Consider the following 20,353-nt stretch of genomic DNA (forward strand, 5'->3'; position numbering starts at 1 on the left):
CCCTGTCTGTAGCACCAGTCACATAGCCAATCATTTATGGACCGGATCCTTCTATTCTGTCCCACGTCATCACCCCAGAATGGAAGGAGGGAAGAGAAAATGACTTGTGCTCCAGACTCTTTCACCAACCGTCCCAAGGCCTTGAAGTCTTTCTTCATTCCCCTCAGACTACAGGATGCAGCTTCCTCCCCACCTATCTGGAAGATCAGTAGTGGGTAGTACTCTGTTGAGCACACCAGGTTGGGGAGTGACCTGGTGATAGCCTTGATCTGGGCTCTAGTTAGACTACAGACTTCTCTTTGATGAGGGTCGACTCTGCATATTGGGCCCTCTGTTCCTCTCAGAAGGGAATCTCCTACTACAATTACCCTTCCTTCTTTATTTTTGGAGGTGGTCTTGAGGCATGGTGTCAGCTGCCTCTTCTGATGTGACCTCGTGGCAGGCCTTCCACCACATCCTCACCTACCTCTCCTTCAAGATCCAGGGCCTCAAACCTATTACGGAGGGGCACCTGGGGAAGCAAAGTAGGAAGGGAGGGAGGGGGGTTGCCTGCGACGCTGAACTGGGACTTGCTTCCAACCCTCCTTGTCTTTTTGGTCCTCTCCCTCTGCCTGATAGCAACAGGGCAGGGGTTCCACCATCCTCTAGGGGGCATCTCCCCAGCACCCTTCCCTCTGGCACACCAGGGAATTACTCCACCAGTCCATCTTCTGCTCACACGCCCTGCTGCTCCTCAGTCTCTCCACCTCTTCCTTGAGCTCAGACACCATGAGGAGCAGATCTTCCACCTGAAAACAGGCGGTCTTCCTGTTGCCCTCCCCTGGCAGCGGCAGGCTCAGGCACTCCCTGCAGCCAGAGGCCTGAACAGCTACGTCTCTCAGGTCCTCTCCATGGGCCACAGGGGAACTTCTGCTCCAGCACCCGGAGCACCTCCTGCCATCCTTCTGCACTGACCTTGGTGTCTGCAGGGCTGTTTCTCACTCCTCTCTCTCCCAGCTGCTGTTGCACAGCAGTTTTTCCCTTTCTTAAATATGCTCTCACAGAGGCGCAACCAGCATTGCTCATTGTCTCAGCTCTGGCCAGCGACAGGTCCCTTTTGGAGCTGGCTGGAACTGGCTCTTATCTAACATGGGGCAGCTTCTGGACTCTTCTCACAGAGGCCACCCCTGCAGCCCCCCGCTACCAAACCCTTGCCACGGAAATCCAATATACCCTTCTTGTAGTGAGGGGCCCAAAACTGAACACAGTATTCAAGGTGCAGTCTCACCAGTGCCACGTACAGAGGGACAATCACTTCCCTAGTCAGGAGGCCATTGGCCTTCTTGGCCACCTGGTCACACTGCTGGCTCATGTTCATCTGTCTATCGACCAGCACCCCCAGGTCCTTTTCTGCCGGGCAACTTTCCATCCACTCTTCCATGAGCCTATATCACTGGATTGGGCTGTTGTGACACAAGTGCAGCACCCAGCATTTAGCCTTGTTGAATGTCATGCAATTGGACTCAGCCCATCAATCTAGCCTATTCAGATCCCTTTGCAAAGCCTTCCTACCCTCAAGCAGATGGACAATCCTGTCCAACTTGGTATAATCTCCAAATTTACCGAGGGTGCACTTGATCACCTCATTCAGATCACTGATAAAAATTTTAAACAAACTGTCCCCAATGCTGAGCCCTGGGGAACACCACTGGTGACCGGCTGCAAACTGGATTGAACTCCATTCACTATGACTCTTTGAGCCGGGCTGTCCAGCCATTCTTTTACCCAGTGAACTGTACAACTGTCCAAGCCATGAGCAGTCAGTTTCTCCAGAAGATGCAAGGTGGAGGAGACCTAGACAATGACAGGTAGATACAGACCAAGATGGGTTTCATACTTAAACAGGTGTCCAGTGGAAGCAATGTATACATCACAGAATCACAGAATTTCAAGTTTGGAAGAGACCTCAAGATCATCGAGTCCAACCTCTGACCTAACACTAACAAGTCCTCCACTAAACCATATCATTAAACTCTATATCTAAACGTCTTTTAAAGACCTCCAGGGATGGTGACTCCACCACTTCCCTGAGCAGCCCATTCCAATGCCTAACAACCCTTTTGGTAAAGTTCTTCCTAACATCCAACCTAAATCGTCCCTAGTGCAACTTTAGCCCATTCCCCCTCGTCCTGTCACCAGGCACGTGGGAGAATAGACCAATCCCCACCTCGCTACAGCCTCCTTTAAGGTAACTGTAGAGAGCAATAAGATCACCCCGATACTCCTCTTCTCCAGGCTGAACAAGCCCAGCTCCCTCAGCCGCTCCTCGTAAGACTTGTTCTCCAGACCCCTCACCAGCTTCGTCCCTGTGAGGAATGTGTTAACAATTCGTGTCCATAAAGAACAATTCTGTTTGAATCCTGTCTGCCTCTGGGCCCTGCACTGGCAATTTAGTTCTTGAACCACAGATGCAGTGTGTCCCAGTCTCCCCCTCATTCTAGTCAATTTATCACGTCTTCAGAAAACACTCCTTAAATTTATGAACCTGTTTGCTTTTGTTATTCCGGACTTCTATTTCTAACAGTTACAGCCTTTTTTCCTGTCTTCTTCGAGATTAACTTAACACTGCTATAGATGTGTCTGTGAATGGCTGGGGAAGAATGTTTTAATTACTCGTGAAGCGTCAAATAAGAAAGCTGTTTGTGTTTGATGTCTGGGAGTTTCAGAACAACTGATAACAACTAGTGACTGTTATGGGATACTATGTGGATCTTTGGTATCTGGCCAGGGGGCCAAGAGATTAAGAGGAAGGAAAAAGAAGCTGAAGGACGGTTGGGAGACAAGACCTGCAGAAAGTGTTCCATAAACTTGGAATAGTGCCGAGTGAGTACAAAGGTGAGAGGAAGACTACGAGCCTTCAGCATGAAAGACCCCTAGAGACCCCCAGAGGAGACTGATGAGCATGCTCCAGTAGGAGGGACTGGACCCCGGAAGCTAATTATAATAATCTATTTTTTTAGAAGTAGTAATGAATATGTATTAGTCTAGGAGCATAAAAATCAGCTGCTTGATGTAACTGGTGTGCGTCCTGGTGGAGCGGAGACTCCCGGTGCACCCAGCGCTGTTTGCTTACCTCTATTCCTTTATATTCTTTCAATAAATCCTATTTTTTTATTTAATCCTAATTTGAATCCTGAGCCATTTATAACAGTCCCCCTTCTCTGGACTCGCTCGAGCACCTCGATGTCCTTCTTGTAGCAAGGGGCCAAAACTGAACACAGTACTCGAGGTGCGGCCTCACCAGATCCGAGTACAGGGGGACAATCACTTCCCTAGACCTGCTGACCACACTGCTTCTTATACAAGCCAGGATGCCGTTGGCCTTCTTGGCCACCTGAGCACACTGCTGGCTCACATTCAGCTGACTATCAACCAATACTCAGAGGTCCTTCTCCGACAGTCAGCTTTCCAGCCACTCATCTCCCAGCCTGTAGCTCTGCCTGGGGTTATCGCGCCCCAGGTGCAGGACCCGGCACTTGGCCTTGTTGAACTTCATGCAGTTGGCCTCAGCCCATCGGTGTAGCCTATCCAGATCCTCCTGCAGAGCCTTCCTACTCTCGAGCAGATCGACACACACATCTAACTTGGTGTCATCTGCGAACTTACTGAGGGTGCACTCAATGCCCTCATCCAGATCATCGATGAAGATATTAAAGAGGACCGGCCCCGGCACTGAGCCCTGGGGGATGCCACTAGTGACCGGCCTCCAACTGGATTTGACTCCATTTACCACAACTCTTTGGGCCCGGCTATCCATCCAGTTTCTAACCCAACAAAGCGCATGCCAGTCCAAGCCATGAGCAGCCAGTTTCTTGAGGAGAATCCTGTGGGAAACGGTATCAAAAGCCTTGCTGAAGTCAAGGTAGACCACATCCACAGCCTTTCCCTCATCCACCAAGCGCGTCATTTTGTCATAGAAGGAGATCAGGCTCCTCAAGCAGGATCTGCCTTCCATAAACCCCTGCTGACTGGGCCTGATCGCCTGCTTGCCCTGTGAGTGCCGTGTGATGACTCTCAAGATAATCTGCTCCATGAGCATCCCTGGCACTGAGGTCAAACTGACAGGCCTGTAGTTCCCCGGGTCTGCCCTCTGGCCCTTCTTCTAGATGGGCGTCATGTTTGCTAGCTGCCAGTCAACTGGGACCTCCCACGATAGCCAGGACCGCTGATAAATGATGGTAAGCGGCTTGGTCAGCTCCTCTGCCAGTTGTCTCAGTACCCTCGGGTGGATCCCATCCAGCCCCATCGACTTGCGCACATCCAAGTGCCGTAGCAGGTCACCAACCATTTCCTCGTGGATAGTGAGGGCCACATTCTGCTCCCCATCCCCTTCCGCCAGCTCAGGGTACTGGGTATCCAGAGAACAACCGGTATTGCCGCTAAAGACTGAGGCAAAGAAGGCATTAAGCACCTCGGCTTTTTCCTCATCTTTTGTAACTAGGTTACCCCCCCGCATCCAGTAAAGGATGGAGATTCTCCTTAGTCCTCCGTTGTTGAGGGATTTTTTAAACAGCAAAGATCCCATGACTTGCTGCAGCTGAGCAAACCAAGCTACCAGGGCGACTATGAGAAGTTCCCATGACAGTGTTCCCACATCGCCCAATTGAGGAATTTAGAAAAATATTATTGCCAGTAGTTAGCTTCAAGGACAAGGTCTACGTGACTGCTAATCACAAGGGGGTTGTTTTCTTGTAGGTGGGGTTGTTTTCATGTAGTTGATTGTCTGAATGCTTTTGACCAATAATCTTGTGTGAGACACTATCCGCCCCTGTTAAGTTTGCTATAAAAGTCAGGCTATTCGGGTAATAAAGAGGGTGCATGATCTGACCATACTAGCGTCTGTCGTGTTTTTGGCTGTTCTTCCTGCAACACTCCGTTTTGCGTTGACGTATTTGTAAAAACATTTTTTCTTGTCTTTAATGGCAGTAGCCAGATTGAGCTCCAGATGAGCTTTGACCTTTCTAATTTTGTCCCCGCACTGCCTCACAGCATCCTTATAGTCCTTCTGAGTGGCCCGCCCTTTTTTCCAAAGGTCATAAACCCTCTTTTTTCTCCTAAGCTCAAGCTGCAACTCTCTGTTGAGCCAGGCCGGTCTTCTTCCACGCCGGCTCCTCTTTGGGCACGTGGGGACGGACCGCTCCTGTGCCATTAAGATTTCCTTCTTGAAGAGCACCCAGCCTTCCTGGACTCCTCTGCCCTTCAGAACCGCCTCCCAAGGGACTCTACCAACCAGTGTACTGAACAGTTCAAAGTCAGCCCTCCAGGAGTCCAATACAACGGTTTTACTGGTCCCCTTCCTGGCCTTGCCAAGAATAGAGAACTCCACCATTTCGTGGTCACTCTGCCCAAGACAGCTCCCGACCACCACATCTCCCACCAGTCCTTCTCTGTTTGTGAACAGAAGGTCTAGCGGGGCACCACCCCTGGTAGGCTCACTAACCAGCTGCGTCAGGAAGCTATCTTTCATGCTCTCCAGAAACCTCCTAGACTGCTTTCTCTGGGCTATGTTGTGTTTCCAGGATATGTCAGGGAAGTTGAAGTCTCCCACGAGAACAAGCACCGACGATTTCGCAACTTCTGTCAGCTGCCTGTAGAACTCATCCGTCTCCTCATCCTGGTTCGGCGGTCTATAACAGACCCCGACCAGGATGCTAGCCTTGTTGGCCTTCCCACTGATCCTAACCCAAAGGGACTCAACCTTGTCATTCCCAGCCTCGAGTTCCACAACATCGAAAGACTCTCTAATATAGAGAGCCACACCACCACCCCTTCTGCTGCCTGTCCCTTCTGAAGAGCTTATAGCCAGGCATTGCAGCACTCCAGTCATGATAGTGGTCCCACCACGTCTCTGTGATGGCAACAAAGTCGTAGCCTGCCTGCCGCACGATGGCTTCCAGCTCCTCCTGTTTGTTACTCATGCTGCGTGTATTGGTGTAGATGCACTTCAGTTGGGCCATTGCCTTCTCCCCTGGCCTTGCCATTGTTCCCCCTGGCACAGCTCTAACAAGCCTTGTTTCAGCCCCGTCCTCCTTCTTACCTAGTTTAAAGCCCTCTCAATGAGCCCCGCCAGCTCCTGGCCCAGGATCCGTTTTCCCCTTAGAGATAGGGACCTGTCTGCGGCCATCAGGCCGGGTGCCAAGTAAAGCGCCCCATGGTAAAAAAAAAACAAGATTTCTGTGCTGGCACCAGCCTCTGAGCCATGTGTTTATCAGGTGGGCTTTCCGTGTCCTGTCTGTACCCCTCCCTGCCACCGTAGGGATGGACGAAAACACCACCTGTACTCCCGCTCCCTCCACTAACTGTCCCAGCCCCCTAAAGTCCAGTTTGATAGCCTTGAGGCTTCTCTCTTCAATGCCATCATTGCCAGCCTGGACTATCAAAAGAGGATAATAGTCAGAGGGGCAAACCAGGTTGGGAAGCTTCCTGGCAATTTCCCTGACCCTGGCCCCAGGGAGGCAGCAGACTTCCCTACAGGTAGGGTCAGGCCAACAAATAGGGCCCTCTGTTCCCCTGAGAAGAGAGTCTCCCAGAGCAATCACCCTTCTTTCTGTCTTGGTGGAGGCAGTCCTGAGGCGTGGAGTTGACTTCCTCGCCCTAGGCATCCTCCTGGGTAGGCTTCCTACCTCATCCTCACCCACCGGTCTCTTAAGCTCCAGGGCCTCAAACCTGTTGCGTAAGGGCACCTGGGAAGGCAGGGCCGGAAGGGGAGGGCATCGCCTGTGAGGTCGAGCAGGGACCTGTCTCCATTCCTCCTCAACTCCCAGGTCCCCTCCCTCTGCCCGATGGCGACAGGGCAGGGGGTCCACCCCCATTCTCACCCTGGTACCTGTCCTTGAGGCCCTGCAGGGAGTTGCTCTACCAGTCTATCTCCCGCTCGCATTCCCTGATATCCCTCAACCTCTCCACCTCCTCCTTGAGTTCTGCCACCATGCGGACCAGGTCATCCACCTGCTTGCACCTCCCGCACGCAGTTTCTCTGCCTCCCACCGATGGCAGCAACAGGCTCAGACAGTTTTGCAAGTAACCCTTTAACCACATTTATTACAATACAACACGCAATGATGATTAACACCACAACAAACAGAATCCTTAATCCCTCTTTGACTAATCCCAGTAACCATCTATGCATCGTTTCAAACAAATCAGTGAGCCATTGATTGAAAGGGTTGATATCATATTGAATCTTTCTCATGCGCTCTTTCAGGAAAGTAATGGATTTGTGAATTGACTCACTATGATCAAAAAGGTTTAAAAAGCACATTCCCTCAAAGTCCTCACACCCATGCCCTTGAGCCAAAAGCAAGAAGTCAATAGCAGCTCGATCCTGTAAGATCACATGTCACAGACTATTTTGATCTGGTAACATCTCCTCAATTATCTCTGTCGTGGCATGGGCTTGCTTCTCGGCCCAGCATACCAATTTTTCTAAGTTGTTAAGTGCGGCCGCAGACGCCACTCCTGGCACTAAAATTGCCAATGCCGCTCTTGCTGCAACACCAAGCAATTCAACATTATCATTGCAACCCGGTGCGAGCAATGCCCATTTATGTCTGGTTATCTCACGCAACTGATAAGCTAGGAGCAAATATAGTGAGTTTATCTAAGTAACATGTACCTCTGATAGCATTTACAGGGATACCTTGCTAGGCCCTACCCCCGCAAATCAGAAAAACATCAGGAGGTAAGGCCATACAATTAGCTGTACGATTGTTCCAAATGCTATAGTTGTTACCCCTTGTCTCCGTGACATAAGCCCCTAAACCCTGCCTAGCAATGTCATTGTAATCACAGGTGCTAATTGTATTTCTGTACCCGTATGGCCCTTTCCAAGTTCCTGTAGCATGATCTCAGTAATTCATTCTTATTTGTGGTAACACATTTGGTGCTGCTATATGTATTGTTTGAAAATGAATACTCGCAGGAGGGTCTTCTCGGTCACTAGTCAAAGATAAGTGATTCAAGACACCCAATGCCTCGGACAATCGCTCATCGATGTTCTTGATCTCTTTTAATCTCACTAAGTGTTCCTTAAAAACCTGGTGTGATCATTCAACCATCACTTGGCCCGTGGGAGAATATGGAACACTCGTTTTTGGCTGAATCTGTAGGAAAATCCATTCCAGAACTCGACAATGCTGCCCTATCATTCCACACTTGCCATCACCTGTGTCACTTATACTACTCCTATTACCCATGCTGTTAGTGTCAGTGGCATCCTCCTGATACCGTTTCTGTCTTTGTCGTCCCTTACTCTCCCCCTTTTCTTTTTGCCACTGACCAATCACCGCAAATGGATGAGACACATGATTGCTAATTAGGAAAGAGAGTGCAACGTCTGCTATATGTCTGCAAGCAGTGCCGGCTGCAACCTTAGAAGCTATTTGTGAAAGAGCCTGCCGGTGGTCATTTGGTATTGTAATCTGCGGCTCTGCACTCCTGCCCTGCAATAAAGGTAGTAATATAGCTAAGTTGTCATTCGTAATCCATACAATGTGGCAACCCCACTGAATATTATCCAGGAACATTTGTACATTTATCAAATTATGTAACACCACAGTTATATCACCTATCTGGGGACGAATAGTAGAGTCTGATATTTGCCATCCCAAGTATAGCCATGGCTGTTTCTGTTGAACCTTCTCTGGGGCTATCTTCAACCCTTTTGCTTCCAAAGTATCCCAAATAAACTTTAAATCTGAGTCCTGGAAGCATTCTGGCCTACCAAACCGAATGTTATCCATATAATGGTAAATAATTACGTCACACCACGCTGTCCGAATTGGTTGTAGTGCCCAGGCCACATATAATTGACATAATGTAGGGGAATTCCTCATCCCCTGTAGGAGCACTAGCCATTCATAGTGCTTTGCCGGGGTTGTTTGTTAATGGAAGGTACCGTAAAAGAAAATCTTTGACAGTTCTGCGCCACCACATCTGGTTGCCTGGACTGATCGATAAATTTAGCATATAGTTCCCCAGGGGCGTGTTCTACAGATGTGAATGGAGGTGCTTTCTTTTCCCCTGGGCGACTAAGAAGAGCCCTCAGTGCGAGCTGCGCAGCTGTTTGGTGAATAATCGCAGGGAACTGCAACTGAATCTGGGTATTGAGATAAGGACCCATCCCTGTTAACAGCTCTGCAGTAATCCCATACAGAGGGTCCCCCGGTTGACGCAGTTGACCTGCTTCCCCTGTGGTAACTGTAAACATTCCCTTTCAGACAATAACAGTGGGGAAGGAGTTAACAATAAGCACGCTGTCCTGGTTTCAGTTAGAACAGAATTAATTTTCTTCCTAGTAGCCGGTGGAATGCTGTGTTTTGGCTTAGGATGAGAAGAGTGCTGATAACACCCCGATGTTTTAATTGTTGCAGAGCTGTGCTTATACTAAGCCAAGGACATCTCAGTTTCTTGCTCTGTCCTGCCAACGGGCAGGCTGGGGGTGCAGTAAGAGCTGGGAGGGGACAGACCCAGGACAGGTGACCCAAACTAGCCAAAGGGGTATTCCATACCATCTGACGTCATGCTAAACAATATATAGGGGTGGCTAGCCGGGGGAGGGGGCCGGACTGCTCGGGGTTAGGCTGGGCATCGGTCAGCGAGTGGTGAGCAATTGCATTGTGCATCACTTGTTTGTACATATTATTATTAGTAGTACTATTATCACCATTGTATTATTATTATTATTATTATTTTATTATTATCGTTATTATTATTTTCCTGTCTTATTAAACTGTCTTTATCTCAACTCACAGGCTTCACTTTCCATTTCTCTCCCCCGTCCCAGAGAGGGAGGGGGGAGGGTGAGCGAACGGCTGCGTGGTGTTTAGCTGCTGGCCGGGCTAAACCACGACACACGCCAAGTTTCGATAGTCAAGTGGACACATTGGTTTTGCCTGAAAAATGCATTGAATTATCTGTCGAGCTGCCTGGGATTGTAATCCATAGTCCAAAACCATTTTTCGAGCTTGTAGAAGCTTGCAGTCATGTGGCTGCCACAACCCAGTGCCTTGCACAGGGTCGATAATAATAGGGCAGGCCACACACAGGCATTCGCTCCCCCTCCCTCTCTGGGATGGGGGGAGAGAATCAGACAAAAAATGAAGCCTGTGGGTTGAGATAAAGACAGTTTTATATATATAAGAGTTTTATATATATATGTATATATATATATATTTCCCTTTTTGGGAGTTGATAAAAATAAAACATTATTTAAAGTTCATTTCTACCATATCATGCATGTTTCCCTCTGAAATGCAACAACGTAAGGGATTGCTTGTTCTATGGCTCCTTAAAATAGAGTATCAGAGGAGCAGTTCCATTGGACTTGTATTCTTCAGAAAGTCTAGATTTTGGTATTAGTGCAAAGCATGGATGTGAACTCATTGTGACACTTGGATCTTGATCTTTTTGTGTCAGCACATGGCTGCTCTGCTCTTCTAATCACTCCTTGCTACCATGCCTAGAAAATACGATAAAGTGTGATAGAGGATATTTTAAAAAATGAATTATACTTCATATTTAGTAAGAAAAATCTGTACTCCTACTGGAAGTTTACTGGGTTTGTTCTTCTTTATGGGGGCTTGCTGGCTTGATGTCTTTCACTGGAGAAGTCTTAACAATGGGATTCTAAGAATTTATGTTAGTGATGTTTGATAAAGTGATGATTTTTATTATTGTTGCAGGAAATTTGGTTTTAGCTGAATTACCAACTGAATATAATTTTAGGGAGATTTACTCCAATGTCAGGACATTTAATGTTGTATTGTCCTAGAAAGGAGACAAAAAAGCCTTTGTAGAGCGCACCACAGTAAACTTTCCTGTCCATGAAAGAATAGTGGTCTTGGAAATGTTATCAAAACTTCTGACACAAAAAAAAAAGAAAAAAAAGAAAAAAAAAAGAAAAAAAAAAGAAAAAAAAAAAAAGAGTTTTTAAGTGGCATGGATTTCACATGGTATTTTTCTTACATACCACTCAATTTTCTGTTTCTTGATTTTTTTCACTTGGGCACTCTTTCATTAGAGCCTCAGCTAATGGATCACATCTATGCCAGTTTACAGTATGTGGCCAGGAACCATCTTTTATTTATTCCCTTTTTTTTTTTTTTTTTAAACCTTCTTCTTCCTGCCTCTCTGCATACAGCAATTCAAATAACTTCTGGAATTTCATCTGATTAATAAATATTCATATGTGTTTCATTTCTAGGCCGAATTCACCAAGCTATGGTAACATCCCTAAATGAAGATAATGAAAGTGTAACTGTTGAATGGTTTGAAAATGGAGATACTAAAGGCAAAGAGGTAAACTTTTAACTATTTTAAAACCTTTCTATTTAAAAAAGACAGTGTAGTCTCTATGAATGTTGCTTTGGAATTTGAACTGGAAACAAAGAGATAATATAAATCCTAATTTACTTCATTATTCTTTGTTTACAGACTATTTGGAATAGGAGCTGTTGGGCAAGCATTGTCTTCTGTTGTATTAAATTTGCCTTTCTGAGCACTTTATCATAGCTTATAAACAGTGCTTTTCATCTATTGATTGTGAACTAGATTACAAAGGCTGACATTGTTATTCCCTTTTTATAAGTAGAAAAATCAAATTTTTGAGAGGGAGAATGACTTGGAGTTCAGACAGGAATTAGCAGGACAGCTAATTAGAAATCCTTTTGTATTTGTTTTATTGAGGAATTCAAGTGCTAGCTTATTTATTTATTGTCTCTGTGGGAGATGATATTTTTTTTTTTTTAAATATGTGAACAGAAAGAGGAGGACCAGAGAAAACATAGGTTCCCTACTTGATGAGGATGGTCATCTCACAAACAAGGACATAGGCAAAGCAGAGATGTTTAATGCCTTCTTTGCCTCCGTCTTCAACGCAGATGATGGACTTTGGGACCCTGGGTACCCTGAGCTGGAGGACCATGATGGTGGGAATGATAAACCCCCAGCAAACCCTGAATGTGTGCGGGATTTGCTGCTCCACCTGGATCCATACAAGTCCATGGGTCCGGATGGGATTCATCCCAGGGTACTTAGAGAGCTGGCTGACGTCATCACAGGACCTCTCTCAATTATTTTTCAATGGTCTTGGGAATCTGGAGAGGTCCCAGTAGACTGGAAGCTGGCAAATGTTGCGCCAATTTTAAAGAAGGGCAAGAAAGAGGACCCTGGCAGCTACAGGCCTGTCAGTCTCACATCAGGGCCTGGTAAAATTATGGAGAAGATGATCCATGAAGTTACTGAAGCGCACCTGGGGGACAATGCAGTCATTGGTCCCAGCCAACATGGGTTCACGAGGGGAAGGTCCTGCCTAACAAATTTGATTTCCTTTTACGATAAAGTCACCTGTCTAGTCGATCAGGGGAAACCATCTGATGTGATCTTTTTGGATTTCAGTAAAGCTTTTGACACAGTTTCCCATAGGATCCTACTGGACAAAATGTCCAGCATACAGCTAGACAAAAGCATCCTACGATGGGTGAGCAATTGGCTGACAGGCAGGGCTCAAAGGGTTGTCGTAAATGGGGCCTCATCAGGCTGGCTGATGGTCACTAGTGGGGTCCCCCAGGGCTCCATTTTATGGCCAGTCCTCTTCAATGTTTTTATAAACGATTTGGATGTAGGACTAGAAGGTGTTTTGAGCAAATTTGCTGACGATACTAAACTTGGAGGAGTTGTTGACTCTGTTGAGGATGGAAAGGCCTAGCAGAGAGATCTGGACATATTGGAGAGCTGGGCAATCACCAAACACATCAAGTTTAACACGAGCAAGTGCCGGGTCCCGCACCTGGGACGGGGCAACCCTGGCTATATGTACAGACTGGGCGACGAGACGCTGGAGAGCAGCCCCGCAGAGAGTGATCTGGGGGTTGTGGTTGACAGCAAGCTGAACATGAGCCAGCAGTGTGCCCTGGCAGCCAGGAGGGCCAAGCGTATCCTGGGGTACATCAAGCATGGCATCGCTAGTCGGTCGAGGGAAGTGATTGTCCTGCTCTACTCTGTGCTGGCACGGCCTCACCTCGAGTACTGTGTGCAGTTTTGGGCACCACAGTACAAAAAGGATGTGAAACTATTGGAGACCGTCCAGAGAAGGGCTACAAAGATGGTGAAGGGCCTAGAGGGGAAGACGTATGAGGAGTGGATGAGGGCACTTAGCCTGTTCAGCCTGGAGAAGAGGAGGCTGAGGGGAGACCTCATCGCAGCCTACAGCTTCCTTGTGAGGGGTAGTGGAGGGGCAGGCACTTATCTATTCTCTTTAATGACCAATGATAGAACCCAAGGGAATGGTGTCAAGCTGTGACAGGGGAGGTTCAGGCTGGATTTTAGGAAGAGGTTCTTAACTGAGAGTTTTGTCGCACACTGGAACAGGCTCCACAGGGAAGTAGTCACAGCACCAAGCCTGTCAGAGTTTACAAAGTATTTGGACTGTGCTCTTAGTCATATGGTCTGAATTTTTGGGTAGACCTGTGTGAGGCCAAGAGTTGGACTCGGTGATCCTTATGGGTCCCTTCCAACTCGGGTTATTATATGATTCTATGAAAATAACTGTTGGATTTGCAAACAGATGCCTAGGAATACTAAAAAGCCCTTGTCTTTGCTATTCTGTTACCAGCAGCAATCGTCTCTGGATTCTCTAGATCTCTAAAAGCGATGGATTTTGCCCAGCCCTGGAAGAGAATAGATTTTGAAGTTGAGCTTCCTACACGTAATCCTGGTTACAATATAACTTGTTATCAAAGGTGTCTTTTAAAAAATACTGATGGAAATTCAGAGAGCAGTAATACTGAACCTAGGTGTGGAAATGTTACCTGTGATGTAGGAAATTATTCATATTGTTCCGAATGTGGTAATTACAGGAGTGATAATATATATAATGCACACCAAAAACCGCGCGGGAATCATTTGGTAACTGGATGACCAGTCCCGAACTACAAAGGGTGGTATTGGCTATGTGGTAATAGGGCCCGGTAGGTGTTGCCCCTAGGATGGAAGGGAGCTTGCACCCTGGGGGCAATAATTCCAAACGTAACCATTGTTGAGGATATTCAAAGCCAAAGCACAGGCGTCCTTGGGACCCACCTACCCAGAATCAAGAGGACTTCCTCTAGTGGAGAGAGGAATAGCGTTTCAAAGTTTTGTGAGGTGGTTTTTCCCTTGGTTAGGGGTGAATGAATTAGAAAAAGACATTGTGAATATCTCAGCTGTAGTCAAAGAATTAGAAAATAGCACTCTAGATGCGATCCAGGCACTGCAAGAGGAGGTGACAAGTCTGTTAAAGATGGTATTCCAGAATCTACTGGTACTGGATTTATTACTGGCCTTGCACTTTGCAACTTGCAGCTTGCCAGTTCCTGTATGTATGTAGACCAAACGGGGCGAATTGAGACTGATCTCAGAAATATTTGGGAGAAAACCAAGGTCTTACATGAGGTGGCCCAAGACGACACTTCGTGGGGATTTAGAGACATTTGGGAAAAATTGACCTCGTGGTTGCCTGGATGGGATTGGCTCAAGCAACTATTTGTTAGTATTCTAGTAATAATAGTACTGTGTATTTTGATCTGCTTGCTTATTCCTTGTATTATTCCTTGTATGACATATCAAAAATGTATGTTCTTGGCAGAGGCTGTCATCTCCCATGACATCCGAAGAAAAATATTGTGCCCTAATGTTGGAAAAACTCGAGTGGGGGATGTGAAGAGGTTCAAAACCAACAATAGGAGTAAGAAAAGACGAAGGGGGAACTGTAAGAATTAAAGTTATGTTTTTGCAGTGTAAAATTCCACTAACTTTGCATATTTAAAAGCGATTGCACAGGGAATGTTAGTCATATAAAACTGCACATACAGGGCATAGTAACAAGCGTCGGGTAGGTTGTGAACCTATAGTACTCAGCCAGTGAGGAATCAAGCATCGGGTAATAGGGGATATAGGGCTACGATACACTTCTGCTGCACACCCCTCCTTGCAGGACACCTGCCATTGCAATTGTGAATAAATCAGCTTCACAAGAGACCCTGTCTTAGAAAATTATTGGGATATTTCTCACAACAATGAACAGATTCCCAGAGATCCAGATGAAGTCAAGTGCACACGACCCATGTGGCAGAAATTTGTACGGAGCGCACTGTTGTTGTATGCCAATTCATTGGCAGTAATGACCTGGGAAGACGTATATGGTCTGAATTTTTGGGTAGACCTATGTGGTGCCAGCAGTTGGACTCAATGATTCTTATAGGTCCCTTCCAACTCGGGATATTCTATGATTCTATGAGTACAGATGCACAAATAACATAATATACCCTCAGTCTAGTCGCATTCCATGAACTACCATGGCCACACTTAAAGAGTTTGGTCACATTCAATGAGAATTACCACGGCTAGATTGGTCAGTTGTGCAATTCATTAAAGCAACATGTTCACAGGTTCTTTGGATTGCTGGTGATAAATTCACTGTCTGTAAAGCACGTGCAAATCCCAAAATTATGAGTAACACAGCCTGGCTACAAATGCGTTAAAAGATATAAAGAGACTCTATAGAGATTTCTAAGTTTCCTGGGGAGGCACTTGGCATAACCAAGTGTACGAATCTTACTCAAATGCTTTCCAGTGGAGGAGAAGACAGACTCAGCCTGTCGACTGACCCCAGAACACAGAAGGTATCTTTCGCGATGGTATCTTCCCTAACATCTTCTCTCCCTGAAGCTAATTTATATAATTTTCTGTCTTTTAGGTGGAGCTTGAATGATACTAGTCACACATACATTTGTTATGATTGGTGCGAAATCTTCTTGCTTTGTTTTTAAAGGTATAGACTAGAAAAAAAATTAAAGAGCAAGCTCAGTGAGGCATGGTTACACCTTGGAGGCGGGTAGCCTTTGGGATGGAGGTGTGTTCTGATATTATAATATAAGTTAATTTCTAAGTCACCTCAGGCAATTATTCCACACCATCCACCCCATGACTATAGTCACTCAAGATTCAGGACATTTGGAATGTATCGGGTGTATCACATATGTCCTTGTGATGAGGGTTATCGAGTATATGTACATCTTGTAGGGATACTAGATGAAACATACGTTTCATCATAATCCAAAGTTTGACATACAGGGATACTGTCAATATGAAACACAATACAGTGAGTATTAATAAAACAAAAACAGGGTGAAGCATCTTGTTGAAGATTCCTGTGGCAGTTGGCAATCATCAAAACAAAGTGTCCCACCAACAGTGTTTTTCATCCTTCACTCCTTCCAACACTTGATGTACTTTTTCTATATCATGATGGACAGTAATCAGAGTCTTTTGTTCATTTTCCTGCACGTGTTTCAGCAACTGTTGTAGTAGTTTCTTCACCAGTGTAAGGTTAATACCAATAGGGGTAGGCAGCAGGTCATGAAGTAGAGTATAACTGGATGTAATAAGTTGGTAAGAGGTGACGGAAGCTGAGTAACTAAAATCACATCCTAGAATTTTGGTAAAATTACAAACACAAACATTCGAGTGATTACTTGTATCTACAGTAGTATTATCTATGACTATAGAATCACAATGGGTTCTCATGCAAACAGCCTTTTCCAATATATACAAGTACAGTTTCAGGGGTTTCATTGGGATATATCTCAAAGTGACAAATGTTTTGTTCAGTGTCAAGGCAGATGTCTTGGGCTTCGAGAGTGTTACTTTCACAAATGAAGCCTTTTTGTTTGCACACAATACATGCATTTACATCAATCATCTGCCACTTTCCTCCCTTTCGATGGGCCCATAGTTTATGCTCCTTAGGATAGAGTATAGTTTCATTATGATTGAGTCCTAATGCAATAATTGGATATATATTGTATACTGTGGCATTGCTTATGGTAAGTATAAAGGCAATAAATTTATCACTTTCTGCATAATAGGTAAAGTTGACTAATTGCCATCATGCTTCAAACTCTTCTTCAAATTCTGAAGCATTATCCCAAATCAATAAATCAGAGCAACCTGATCTAGTGGGTGGCGTCCCTGTCTATGGCAGGGGGGTTAGAAATAGATGATCTTTGAGGTCCTTTCCAACCCAAGCCGCCATTCTATGATTCTATGATTCTATGAATTTTCAAATTTCAATGGGTAAGGTTCCTCCCTCTCTAATAATAGGTGCTGCTACAGACTGTATCCATAAATGCACTTGGATACAACTCAAGGCAAGGGAAGTATCACCTTGGGTTTTTCCGAGGGTATTTACAATTAATTGATTATCATTTTCTTCAATTTGTTTCCAGTGGGGTAAAATGTCTGATAGGAGCCATTGGCTTGCTCCTAAGGCCGATAAGGGTGATTTTATCAGTCGTTCCAATTTCCTTAGGTCATCTGTAGTAGCAGTTATTCTACTCATTAGGACCTTGGCATCAATGCTATTTAATATACCTATTCCTGTTCCCAATAATCCAGTGGCATCTCGTGGCATGCGCTGAGATTGTTTCAGAGAACGTCCATGTAACCCTGATAACCAGCTGGTGTAGGCAGTTCTCAAAAAGGTGGTAAATCTTGAGTTGATTTCTGAGATATTAATGCGCAGCACTAGCTCTACCCTTTTTAGATACCAGCTAGGGTTAAAGAGAACCTTTTATTGGCCCACATATTTAATTAGGTAAGGACCTGTGTTGAAGATGGAAGGAGTTAGATTAATGGGAGGCAGAGTTGGTACAATTTCAAACATCTGTGGGGGCAGAGACTTCTTACCCTTTGCAGTTGACATAGATGTTGCTGTAACGATCATAAATTCAAATAGTAATTTGGTGTCTCTGTAACCCCAAAGATGGTACATGATTATAGGTTTGGTGAAAGTAAAATTGTGCCAACAGTCGGAATTTGGTTCAGTTATTTTGTTACAATCAGTACTATAATTTTTGGGTCTGGAAGAATCAGCATAAATTGTCTTAATTTCAGTCGGCCTATTGTAAGTAGACCCATTAGTTATTCGGCAACTGATTTGTATTGTCTGGCCTGAAGTGGCTTGGAGATCAGCCATCCAAAGAGAATCATTACAACTCCATTCATCTTTTGAAAATATTTTGTTTACATGTAAAACTGAAGTAGTGAGATTTAGGTCCTTTTTGTTTTGAGATGTTCCAACACTTGCACTATACTGTGACAATGCATGGTTCCAAGGGTCATTATGAGATGTCACAGTGAGATGTCTCAGCTCCATGCACAACCACAGTAACTAAGTTTTCCCTGACGGCACGTGTTCCCATAATTCCAGCGTATTTAACATGGGCTTGGGACCATGGCCATTCTGGGTCTTTCTGGCTACAAACCAAATGGGTTTGCATTAAGGTCAGGGTGAAGCATAGTTTTAGCAATCCAAACTGCTGATTTGTGATTCTCCAGCTGTCCACATGCAGTTCACTCAGGATTCCTGTGAACACAAAAGGAAATAAAATATGCTTGGTTGTATTCAACCAGCAGGATTAAAAAGAGGGTGAGACCCACTGCGTGCTAATCCGGTGTACATTTCCTGAACAATCTTTGGCTTCCCATGCATAGGGGTTTAGTTGAGCAGTGTTCTCTGAGTGTTTTCCATTGTGTCTCTTACACTTTCCTGACTTTTTCCCTCTATCAGGATGTGAAACAGGAATCTCTGCTAAGATTTTTGCAAAAGCATTGTGAGCAATTGTGGGGGAATGTTTATATCCTTGAAGAAGCCTATTATAGTATAATAGTATAATCCAAGTATATTGGATTCCTTTCCATGTGAAAGCAAACTGTGCTTTATCCTGTTCAAGAAGAATCATTAAGAACATATCTTTAACATCTAAGGCACCCATCCAAGGATGGGCAGTGACTTGTATCAATGTCACTATTTCTGCCATGTTCAGAACTGTGGCAGTTAAAGGTGTGGTATTAGCATTTAACTGTAATCTACTATAAAATGCCATTGCCTGGTTGGTTTCTTTACTGGCCACACTAGTGAAATGTAGGGTGAATAGGTCCTTTTAATAATGCCTCTTTCTTCCAATTCTGTTACCACCCTGTCAATTCCCATAAGCGGGTAGACTTTGGAATGGAGTTGTGTTTTGGTATTATAAGTTAATTTCCAAGTCACAATAGGAGTAAGAAAAGACGAACGGGGAAGCGTAAGACTTAAAGTTATGTTTTTGCAGTGTAAAATTCCACTAACTTTGCATATTTAAAAGTGATTGCGCAGGCATAACAGTGGGGGGAATGTTAAGCGGATAAGGGGACAGTGGAAGGTCCTACTGTCCCAAAATAAGGAGGATGGCTAAGAAAAACAAGACAAGTATTTGTTGAATCAGCAAGAACAAGAAGCTACAAAATCATGGACCCCTCTGGTTCCAAAAGAGAAAAGGAGAAATGAAAAGTTGGTTATATAAAACTGCACATACAGGGCATAGTAACAAGCGTCGGGTAGGTTGTGAACCTATAGTACTCAGCCAGTGAGGAATCAAGCATCGGGTAATAGGGGATATAGGGCTACGATACACTTCTGCTGCACACCCCTCCTTGCAGGACACCTGCCATTGCAATTGTGAATAAATCAGCTTCACAAGAGACCCTGTCTTAGAAAATTATTGGGATATTTCTCACAACAATGAACAGATTCCCAGAGATCCAGATGAAGTCAAGTGCACACGACCCATGTGGCAGAAATTTGTACGGAGCGCACTGTTGTTGTATGCCAATTCATTGGCAGTAATGACCTGGGAAGACGTATATGGTCTGAATTTTTGGGTAGACCTATGTGGTGCCAGCAGTTGGACTCAATGATTCTTATAGGTCCCTTCCAACTCGGGATATTCTATGATTCTATGAGTACAGATGCACAAATAACATAATATACCCTCAGTCTAGTCGCATTCCATGAACTACCATGGCCACACTTAAAGAGTTTGGTCACATTCAATGAGAATTACCACGGCTAGATTGGTCAGTTGTGCAATTCATTAAAGCAACATGTTCACAGGTTCTTTGGATTGCTGGTGATAAATTCACTGTCTGTAAAGCACGTGCAAATCCCAAAATTATGAGTAACACAGCCTGGCTACAAATGCGTTAAAAGATATAAAGAGACTCTATAGAGATTTCTAAGTTTCCTGGGGAGGCACTTGGCATAACCAAGTGTACGAATCTTACTCAAATGCTTTCCAGTGGAGGAGAAGACAGACTCAGCCTGTCGACTGACCCCAGAACACAGAAGGTATCTTTCGCGATGGTATCTTCCCTAACATCTTCTCTCCCTGAAGCTAATTTATATAATTTTCTGTCTTTTAGGTGGAGCTTGAATGATACTAGTCACACATACATTTGT

The 20,353-nt window shown here is 45.1% G+C and overlaps 1 protein-coding gene across 14 annotated transcripts in view; it reads left to right on the forward strand.

Moving 5' to 3' along the window:
• LOC137846960 (kinesin-like protein KIF2A) overlaps positions 1–20,353 on the forward strand; it is a 170,854-nt gene that overhangs the window by 55,883 nt on the left and 94,618 nt on the right. For all 14 annotated transcript variants that reach the window (XR_011090678.1, XR_011090677.1, XR_011090679.1 and 11 more), the window contains one exon: positions 11,243–11,337. Coding sequence is in view for 11 of the 14 variants with exons in the window: in XM_068665087.1 (XP_068521188.1) it covers positions 11,243–11,337 (95 nt within the window). In the remaining 3 variants the exon portion in view is untranslated. The remainder of the gene's footprint in view (positions 1–11,242; positions 11,338–20,353) is intronic.

The sequence above is a fragment of the Anas acuta genome, chromosome W, assembly GCF_963932015.1.
Source record: "Anas acuta chromosome W, bAnaAcu1.1, whole genome shotgun sequence".
NCBI lineage: Eukaryota > Metazoa > Chordata > Aves > Anseriformes > Anatidae > Anas > Anas acuta.